The sequence below is a fragment of the Urtica dioica genome, chromosome 4 (genome assembly GCF_054948205.1).
Source record: "Urtica dioica subsp. dioica isolate 48M chromosome 4, U.dioica_male_clone48M_v1_H2, whole genome shotgun sequence".
In the NCBI taxonomy this organism is placed as follows: domain Eukaryota; kingdom Viridiplantae; phylum Streptophyta; class Magnoliopsida; order Rosales; family Urticaceae; genus Urtica; species Urtica dioica.
In genome coordinates this window covers 9,234,273-9,244,408 of record NC_142759.1, presented here as the reverse complement: position 1 = coordinate 9,244,408, position 10,136 = coordinate 9,234,273, and the positions used below count along the sequence as shown (strand labels likewise).

General features: G+C 38.7%; 2 protein-coding genes across 3 annotated transcripts; one reads left to right on the top strand and one right to left on the bottom strand.

Annotated features, from left to right (window-relative positions):
* The first annotated feature begins 2,133 nt into the window (after positions 1–2,133).
* On the top strand, positions 2,134–8,098 carry LOC149400165 (Riboflavin synthase-like superfamily protein). Of its 2 annotated transcripts, none has more exons than XM_089611283.1 (14): positions 2,134–2,960; positions 3,059–3,218; positions 3,581–3,629; positions 4,007–4,120; positions 4,213–4,644; positions 5,141–5,524; positions 5,596–5,691; positions 5,771–5,886; positions 5,977–6,080; positions 6,195–6,382; positions 6,468–6,656; positions 6,735–6,863; positions 6,948–7,026; positions 7,414–8,098. In XM_089611283.1, the coding sequence occupies exons 1-14, from the start codon at positions 2,345–2,347 to the stop codon at positions 7,521–7,523; spliced, it is 2,766 nt and encodes a 921-aa protein (XP_089467409.1). In that variant the 5' UTR covers positions 2,134–2,344; the 3' UTR covers positions 7,524–8,098. The 2 variants fall into 2 exon arrangements, with proteins under 2 accessions (XP_089467409.1, XP_089467408.1); XM_089611282.1 differs by having other exon boundaries at positions 2,135–2,960; positions 5,977–6,147; positions 6,229–6,382.
* Positions 7,929–8,722, bottom strand: LOC149400164 (uncharacterized). The gene is made up of 2 exons (XM_089611284.1): positions 8,522–8,722; positions 7,929–8,411 (listed from the first exon to the last, which is right to left on the bottom strand). Exons 1-2 carry the CDS (start codon positions 8,674–8,676, stop codon positions 8,276–8,278), a joined length of 291 nt encoding a protein of 96 aa, XP_089467410.1. The 5' UTR covers positions 8,677–8,722; the 3' UTR covers positions 7,929–8,275.
* Positions 8,723–10,136: the final 1,414 nt, after the last annotated feature.

Genomic DNA, 10,136 nt, shown 5'->3' with positions numbered 1-10,136 from the left:
GTAATATTTCCATTGTCATTATGCTATTTTCCAAATTTTCTGATTATTATTATTATTATTTACGGAAAATTCTGACTATCTAATACTTTTCGTCAAGAATTAGCCTTATGAAAAATCAACCAGCAACAAAGTTACAGACCGATCCTAGTTTTGTTTTCAGCGCATATTGTTACGTAAATAGCCACTTCACCTTGCAATGCTCTTCAATCATCAATAACTTCTCAAAAAGTTATAATCTTACATAGCAAGTAATATGCCTTTATCAGATCAATATATATAAAATTATTTGAATTGAAGATTGGGTGGAAAATGTTTGAGTGTAATTGTGTATATGCTAAATATTCACTGAGAAAAATAAATGTGCATATCTCTGTCTACAACTTATCAAGTATACTATATTAGCGGTTTAATTTGACGCAATCATATATGATATATATAGATATATATAGATATATATATATATATATATATGTATATATATATATATAATTTGTGATGGAACCAATAAAAACATATGTGAAAGTTTCTCTGATTGTGGCCAAAGAAAGTTGCTTGCACTACCATCCAGTTAAAATTACTAAATCTTATTTTGATGAGAAATGATTTTTAAGTTACAATACGTGAATGTAATAAATCACTTGATAATTCTTTTATAACTTTTAGAAGTTTTAACGCATTTTGGAGAATTTGAAATCTTGTTTGATTGGTATAAGTACCCCTAACAAATTTTTGCAACGTATGCATCTGAAAAAAAAAAGAAATTCATATTTTTAATAAAAATCGTATATAAGTTGGAGTATTTTTGTAAGTATATAGTAAAACAGACGTTAATATGTAATTAATTCTCTAATTCATATGTGTACGGGCCATGAATACATCTGTAAAATATCTTGTAACTTGCAATTAGTTATTTAATTTCCATTTCCTTCGAAATATAAACATTAATATACTCACTTACGTGTCAATTTTTGCAGTACTGATTTTCTACTATAATAATCAAAAGACCTACTCACTCAGGAATCGTGACACAACTTCCTTTTTGTTTCCCTACTCAGTATTCTTGATGTGACACTATCAAACAATTCACATAAATATGATCAGTGGTAATTAATGTGTTTTATTTAGTTTATTTTTCTGTACTTTTTTTCAGGTGGTATTGGTTTCACGCCACAGCATATAAATTTAAATCTTCACGAAAGTAATATAAAAGTTGAATATCATACAAGAAGCATGATGAATAGATAATTATGTACACACAAAGAAACATAATTGAATTATTTCGATTTCTGCATGAATTATTATATGATAAAGAAAAAAAAAATTCAGATTACAAACCTTTTTCCTATATAGGACTAGCAGTAATGTAAATTGTAGGCGATGAATTATTAATTATTATACCTAATTATTACCAAAAAAAATTATTATACCTAATTATGTCGCCGGTTAGGAAAGCATAGATATAGAATTAATAATGAATTGATACGGAATTGAACTGAGATAATCGCCGGATTTTCCTTGTCCAACACCTCACACACTTTGACTTATTCATTTAATTTTTACTATTTTTTTAATCTCTCTTAAATATATATATATATATATATATATATATATATACATACAGCTTGTTCCAGAATCTATGTATATATGTGTATGTAGATGTTCCTCTGGAGTCTGGACAAGCTCATCATAAAATATAGCATATATTGTAAATATAAGCCGCCGGATATCCATAGCCAGCTCTTCCGCTAGATACATATATCACGTAAAAATGTATTTAATAATAACCAACCCAAAATAAAAACATCTTTATGGAAATAGAAATGTTCAGAAAAATGGGTGACAAGAAAAGGGCATAGCGCAATAATTTATATTTAAAATTTGAGGAAAAATATCTTAAATTTTCATGTTAAAAAAACCTCACCTACTCAACCACAGGGAGATATAGAACACAATCGACCAAGCAAGAAAGCGTTGAAATTGCGTGAGAGAGTCGGTTGAGAAGTGTTTGTCTTGTTTTATTCTATTCTTCTTCTCTCTCCCTCTCTCTCTCGCTCATTATTTTTTTTTCTTTTGTTGTTGGCGATCATTTTTAGGCTTTTAGCTCAAACGTAAGAGCCAAGTCAGCCAAAACCCTCTCTCTTTTTTTCTTTTCTTTTTTCCATTTTGGTATATTTTTTTGCCTATTCCCTTCATATTTTAGACGTAAGTGAAGTTTCACAAACACACGGAGAGACAGAAAATCTCTCTCTCTCTCTCGCTCTCTCATTTTAACCAAAGAAACAGAACCTATGATCATCACCACCGATCATCACAACAGTAACACAATAAGTAAATAAATAAATAAATGAGATCGTCGCCGTCGTTCGGGCGAAGCAGCTCGAAGCTGTCGAGCTACAGCCGGGGATTCGACTTGCCGGACGACAACGCCGATGATGACGTGGCGGCGGAAGAGAGCCACCACTACGGAGTGGGCGGCGCAATGCTCTCCGTCTTCCTCAACGACCTCCGCCGGAACTCCCAGCGGGACCTCGTCGAGGTCACCCTGGAGCTCGACCACGACTCCATCGTCGTCCGCAGCGTCGCCGCTCCCCCGCCGGCGCCGCCGTCCTCGTCCGCCGGCGGAGGAGTGGTGGCGCGGAGCGTCTCCAACGTGTCGAAGAGCATCCGGCGGAAGCTCCCGTGGCTGAAGACGGCGCCGGCGTCCAGGGCGTCGTCGGAGGCCGGGGAGGCGTCTTCTCCGGCGCCGATGTCGGCGAGGGACGCGCGGCGGATGAGGGCGAAGCTGACGAGGACGAGGTCCGGAGCGCAGAGGGCTCTCAACGGACTCCGCTTCATCAACAAGAGCACCTCCGCCACCAGAGGCTCCGACGAGGAGCGAATCTGGTCGCACGTCGAGTCCAAGTTCAACTCCCTCGCCAAAAACGGATTGCTTAGCAGAGAAGACTTCGGCGAGTGCATAGGTACGTACCGTACGTACCTACGGCTATATATATATTCATGATCATGATGATTCACTAGTATATATATACTGATTAATTGTACTGTGTGAACACGAAAGGAATGGTGGATTCGAAGGAGTTCGCTCTGGGGATATTCGACGCATTGGCAAGAAGAAGGAGACAGAAGATCGACAAGGTCAACAAGGAAGAGCTTCGAGATTTTTGGCTCCAGATTTCCGATCACAGCTTCGATGCCAGGCTTCAGATTTTCTTTGAAATGTCAGTTATCTGATCTCTCTCGATATTTTACGGCGGTTGAACAGTGGCGGTGGGGATTGGATGAATCATTGCATGTTACTGGTCAATAAAATATAATTTTTTTATTTTTAGCATCTTATTATTTTACTAAGAGCTGTTAGGTTTGTTGTTTAAATTATTTGAAATAATATGTTTCCAATTGTTTTGATGATGAGTTGAAGAAGATGACGAAGATAACAGATTAATCATTTTTGATGCGTGAATCATAGGTGATAATAGTAGTAGTTGAGTCTCCCGGGTTTATGTTTTTTTTTTCTTTTTTCTCATTGACCTCATGTTATTTTAATATTAATTTTTTTTCCTTAATCATCTGTCATCCTCAGGGCTGATAGCAATTCAGATGGACGAATCACAAGAGATGAAGTCCAGGAAGTAAGATGCTATTTTTATTTTATATATTTGAACCAAGTTAGATGTATTTTTCATCTAGGAAAATTTACTATTGAACCCCTTTTAATCTAATTAATGAGTGAGTTGGAAAGAATCTTTCATACAGTGGCAACCAAAAAACAAATATATAATACCTACAAATTCTTCTAAAGTTTCTAAATATATTTTTATAAATTTTAATTTACCTAATCTTGATTGACTGCTTTTTTGTTCACTATTAATGAACATCACGTTAAGCAGGACGTGTGTGCAACAAAGAGTACAAACTTGAATTTTTTTATTCATTATCATTTTTAATTCCTTACTCTCCAAAGTCAAACTAACCATTGACTAAATCAAATCTTTGAAAAAACCCACAGCTCATCATGCTAAGCGCTTCGGCGAACAAGCTTAGCCAGCTAAAGGAGCGAGCCGAGGAGTACGCTTCGTTAATCATGGAAGAACTCGACCCCGAAAACCTCGGATACATCGAGGTACATAATAGCACAACCAAATAAATGAATTTGAACAACAAAAAAAGACGTAACGCGAATTTGATTTGACGGGTTTGGGCGATTATTTACAGTTATGGCAATTGGAGGAGTTGCTGCTGCAGAGAGAGACGTACATGAACTATAGCCGGTCACTGAGCACTGGGAGCGTGGGCCGGGCCCACCAGACCCACCAAGGCCAGCTATTACGGGCCAAGAACGTGGCCCGAAGAATAAGCGGGGCAGTCCGGTACGCGGTGGTGGAGAATTGGCAAAGAGGGTGGGTTTTGGCTCTGTGGGTGGTTGCGATGACGTGTCTCTTCGTATGGAAGTTTTGGCAGTACAGGCACAGGAACTCGTACGAGGTGATGGGCTATTGCCTTCCCGTGGCCAAAGGGGCCGCGGAGACTCTCAAGCTCAACATGGCTCTCGTACTCTTCCCCGTTTGTCGCAACACCTTGACTTGGCTCCGGTCCACCAAGGCTAGGTCATTCATTCCATTCGACGATAGTATCAACTTTCATAAGGTAAAAATCATTTGCGTGAATCATTTTGAATGATCTCTACAAACGCCGCTTAGTCGTCGTATGAGAAATGGACATATAAATGAGTAAATTTTTTTCCTATAAAACAAAACAATCTTCTAATTCTGTGAGCACTTTGTGACAATGTTGTCACAAAACTGATTATTTTATGACAACATTGTCACAAATTACTCGTAGAATTGTAAGGGTTTTTTTTTTTTTTTTTAATCTAAAAAAAAAAGGAAAGTTGCCTCATTTTAGTTATAGATGGGTCAATTCCTCCAGCCATATACATGAGATATTCGGATGAGTTCTACATATTAGTTTAGCCGTATTGCTCTTTATTCACAAATGTGTGAGAAGAGTGATACAATCACATCATTTCAAGGAGCAAGTATGACAATATTCTTTAAATATGTTGCTAAAAAAGCAATAGTAATACTAATGATATTTTTTTAAAAAATAATGATAAATAAATTTGACATACTTTGTGTGGCAGATAATAGCTTATGCTATAGCAGTAGGGGTGGCCGTACACGCCGGGACCCACCTGGCGTGCGATTTCCCAAGGCTGGTGAGCGCTCCGCCGGAAAAATTCGCTCTCATTGCCACGGATTTTGGGGGAAAACAACCGACGTACAGGGATCTACTGAAGGGGATCGAAGGAGTGACCGGAATCACGATGGTGGTGTTCATGATCATCTCCTTCACTCTCGCGGCTCGTCGCTTCCGCAGAAACATGATCAGACTTCCGGCCCCATTCAACAAGCTCACGGGCTTCAACGCCTTCTGGTACTCCCACCACCTCCTCGGCATAGTCTACGTTATGCTCTGCTTCCACGGCTATTACTTGTACTTGGCACATGACTGGTACCAGAAAACGGTAATAAACACGATCCCAAAACACACGCGAGTCGCAAAAATAGAATATTTATAGACCAAACTATTTTGCAGACATGGATGTACGTCTCGGCTCCGTTCCTGCTTTACATGGCCGAGAGGCACCTGCGAACACGGCGATCTGAACACTACTCGGTCACAATTTTGAAGGTAGATTTTCTTTCTCGGAGTTTCTCGAAGTTTGAGATACCGGTTTACGGTATTGACAGAGTGTGAGCGGTGTCAATAGGTTACCGTATTGCCAGGGAATGTTTTCAACTTAATATTGTCGAAGCCCACGGGATTCAAGTACAAGAGCGGACAATACATTTTTCTGCAATGCACAACAATCTCTCCCTTCGAATGGTGAGAGTCCAGACCCTAATTCCTTACGAAAGATCTTCTTTCGTGGCGCTTTTGAAACTCTGATAATACCTCTTTGTGTTTTCTTTTTAGGCACCCTTTTTCGATCACCTCCGCTCCCGGAGACGACTATCTTAGCGTTCACATCCGAACAGTGGGGGATTGGACGCAGGAGTTGCACCGAGTCGTTACTGAAGGTAACGACCCGACGGCTGTGATTGGTCGAGGTCATTTTGGCCAGCATGAGATTCCATATCACAGAAGGTGTTCTTGACAGCAAATTTTACCTTCTAAACTTCATATTTCTGCAGAACAAATTCTAATCCGGGACAACTCTAAATGCAGCCATCCCAGATTGTTTGTCGACGGCCCGTACGGAGCCCCGGCCCAATACTACAAAAACTATGATGTGTTGCTTCTTGTCGGCCTTGGGATTGGAGCTACACCTTTTATAAGCATCGTCAGAGATATCATCAACACGACGAGATCTGAAGAACTGGTACTGTGTTGACGAAATTTTGCACATCTTTTTTGGAGACAACTTCTTTCTCTTTCTCTGACTCTGCGTTTTATCAATGGTTTAGGATTCAAACACCGAAACGAGTAGATCAGATGACAGCTCCAACAGTATTGCATCGTCGAGTGTGACACCCGGTGTAAAGAAGAAACCGCAGAGGATTACAAATGCTCATTTCTACTGGGTTACAAGAGAACCAGGCTCTTTTGAATGGTTTAAAGAGGTTATGGATGATGTTGCAGAAATGGACCACAAGGTAAATTACTATATTTTCTCATGCACATGCCAATTAAAAGCATTTTACTCAACCTTGTTACCCCGTTGAACATATCAGGGTCAGATTGAGATGCACAATTACCTAACGAGTGTATATGAAGAGGGTGACGCGAGGTCAACTCTGATCACCATGGTCCAAGCTCTCAACCATGCTAAACATGGCTACGACATCCTTTCTGGCACCCGCGTAAGCATTCTAGTCATCCTCAAAAACTGTGTATTAATTCACAAACCACTAACAGTGAGTTCTTTGACATTGGCCTTGTTGCAGGTAAGAACTCATTTTGCAAGACCAAACTGGAAAGAGGTGTTCACCAAAATAGCATCAAAACATCCGTATGCAACAGTTGGTAAGGACATCTCAGAACACTATGAACTCGATTCTTCATGTTTCAACTAACTTACAGTTTTCCATTTAGGAAAAAAAAATTATAATGCTACAGTATATTGACCGTCTATGGTTACACAACATCATTGTTTATAGGATAAAGTATTTTCTGATGTTGAGAGAATGGGGGAAATTAAGAACCACATCCTTGTCTTGGTAAAAATTTTGAAATTAAAATGCGAAACTCGGCCCATAAAGTTGTTAGCATAGCCTCAGAAACTGCATAAGTGCATAGATTTCAGTTTGTTGAGACTCAAGGAATCAGCAACACTTATTACACTTGAATCGACATTGTAAGAAATAATAAGAAAGGTTTACCAAGTTTTTTTTTTGTTTCAACGAATCACAGGAGTCTTCTACTGCGGAATGCCAGTGTTGGCGAAGGAATTAAAGAGGCTATCCCACGAAATGAGTCACAAAACATCCACGCGCTTCGAATTCCACAAGGAGTATTTCTGAACTCATACAATCACCAGCGAGTCCGAATTGGTTCCAACTATTCATTCATGAAAACAGAATATATCTATATATATATATTGTATAAAAGTAATCTAAAAGAAAATGTAAATTCAATTTTTGCTACAAGTATACGTGATGTCTTGAACTACAACTAGATTTAATAAACTGAGTGTATAAAGAAGAAACAGTACAAACAGAGTACGTTATAGTTTTTTCAGCTCTATTCTGACAAAGATTCAAGTAATTCGAGAATCCAGAACTTTGAGTGCTTAGAAATCAATAGCCTTGTCTAAGCATAAGTAGTAACAGCACCAATAATTTGTACAAAAAAATGAACAATCGTTGCTTAATTTTGAAGAATCAGTTCTGCAGAACAGAAGCAACAGAAAGACATCGCTCAATATAATCTCAGCAAAATATTTTTAATAAAATACCCTGAAGACAATCAATCCATGTTTTTACTATAAAGCTCATACCATCAAAGTAACTAATATACCACATGCTCTATTTTCTTTGACAATACATATGCTCTGAAGAGTGACACTCACAACAACAAAAGCCACCTAAACACAGTGTAAGAAAAACTGAAGATCAAAATCCAGAACAGCGCTTCCCCAAAAAAGAAAATTGCAGCTTAAAAAATGCATGATATAGATCGAGTTTTACAAACCGAGTACCACTTTTTCTCGGCGAATGGAAAATTTTATCAAATCGAAACCGAACGAAGACCAGACGATGAGAAGGTCCGATCGTCAGTCGTCTTTCATGCGCTTGAGAAGCTTCGACGCCCAGCGACGGACACGCCGCTTGAGAGTGTAGCCAGCCACCACTCCGACCACGAAGCAGATCGCGCACAGCTTTGAGCACGTCCACAGCGAAATTACTTGTCTGTACAACCATTTTTCGACGATCGATTCAAATTTCACAGAAATAACGAAGCGAAAAAATCACTGGAAAAAACAATGAGGATCGGTAATTAGAGGAAGGAGCTAATGAACCTGGGAGGTCTAGTGACCAAGACGCGAGAGTTGTCGGAAGAGGACAAAGCAGCAGAGAGACCTTCGTTGAGACGAGAGCCATCGAAGTTGGACGCAGATGAGAGCAGCTTCGAGTCTTTCGAGAAGTTTCGGAACGCCGTCTGTAAACCTTCCATTGTTGGACTTGGGGAAACCGAGATGGTTTTGCTTAATTCGAAAAATGAAAACTACAACCTAAATTGTATTATTTTATTTTGGCTCCTAAACTTTCTTATCCTATTAGAGTTTGTCCCTTATTTTAAAATATTTTAAACTTAGTCCCCGAAATTTCGTTTTCGATCTCGACTGCTATCTGTCCTTCAACCTGGCTTATTGGAGACGGAAATGCGGAAGCCGTCCTTCCTTCCGCGCGTGGCTCGGCTTAGCGGCTTCCGTCTATACGGAAAGAAGGCTTCCGCGGAGCCGTTTACACGGAAATTCGGCTTCCGCGGCTTCCGTCAGAGCCGTTGCACACATTTGACCGTTGCTTGCGTTTTAATCTCGGCCATTGATTTGATTACCGTTTTTTAATCAATGGTAAAAAAAATAGCCGTTATTTTACTGTTTATACACGGATTTATTAAAAATTTTACACTTTCATCCTTTTTTCTATAAATATAACTCATTTCAATCCAATTTTTCACAACATCATTCATCAAAGATTGGTGTCAACACGAACATCGTTCTCAAGAAACGTTTATTTCCGTTGATGAATTTGATCATTTTGGTGTCAACTTAGAAAACATGAGAATATAATCATGTTTCTTGAATTTTTGTAATCCTTTCGTTTTATTTTTCTTTTTATGATATTTATTGTAACCACGGTTTTCCTCCGCCACAAGTGAGGGTTCATTAATAAAATTTTCGTGGTTCCGTCCACGTTTCTTACTTAAAACAAAAACGTCTCGAAAATATTTTCATTATATAGTTTGTATGTAAAGATAAAATTTAGTTTGCATATTAACCCTTTTTATTAAAAACGTAACATTTTAGTCCTTTTGATTTTACATTTTAATTGAAATCAAAACGGCTTATTGGCCTAACGGAAGAATGGCTTCCAATAAGAAACGGAAACGGCTTAATGGCTTAACGGAAGAAAATTTTCCGTTAAGCCATTAAGCCGTCCTTATTGGCTTATTGGAAGGCCGATATTTCCGTTAAGCCAGGTGTTGCGATATTTTTATAACTAGCACGCAAGTGGACGTATCGAACAAGTAATAGTGTTACGTAAGTAACGGATATCGATCCCACAGAGACTAGTTACTCTAGCGACGTTAAACAACCTAAAGCAAATTGATTTCACTATATTAAGGTGGGAGGTGCAAGAATTAACTACAATAAAAAAAAAATAACAAAACAGCAACGGAAATTTAACACGAAACTTCAAATAAGAGAAAATGGGGGTCACGACTTCACCGGAAAATTAAGACTCGGGGGTTTCGGGTTCCTACAACTTGACCTACTCTACTCATGCTAATCTCATTCTCCCTACGATATTACTAGCCTCTCTCGAGTGATCTAGCAACCTACGCAATTGACGGATTATATATCCTCTCGGCCTCTAATCCTATTAAAACAATCACGAGCAATAAACACG

Excerpts from the sequence above, each read along its gene's own strand:
- LOC149400165 (XM_089611282.1), top strand. The coding sequence starts at position 2,345 with ATGAGATCGTCGCCGTCGTTCGGGCGAAGCAGCTCGAAGCTGTCGAGC. Across the intron at positions 5,525-5,595 it reads ATGACTGGTACCAGAAAACG|ACATGGATGTACGTCTCGGC; the intron begins GTAATAAACACG and ends ACTATTTTGCAG. Across the intron at positions 5,887-5,976 it reads ACAATCTCTCCCTTCGAATG|GCACCCTTTTTCGATCACCT; the intron begins GTGAGAGTCCAG and ends TTTTCTTTTTAG.
- LOC149400164 (XM_089611284.1), bottom strand. The coding sequence starts at position 8,676 with ATGGAAGGTTTACAGACGGCGTTCCGAAACTTCTCGAAAGACTCGAAG. Across the intron at positions 8,412-8,521 it reads TTGGTCACTAGACCTCCCAG|ACAAGTAATTTCGCTGTGGA; the intron begins GTTCATTAGCTC and ends ATGGTTGTACAG.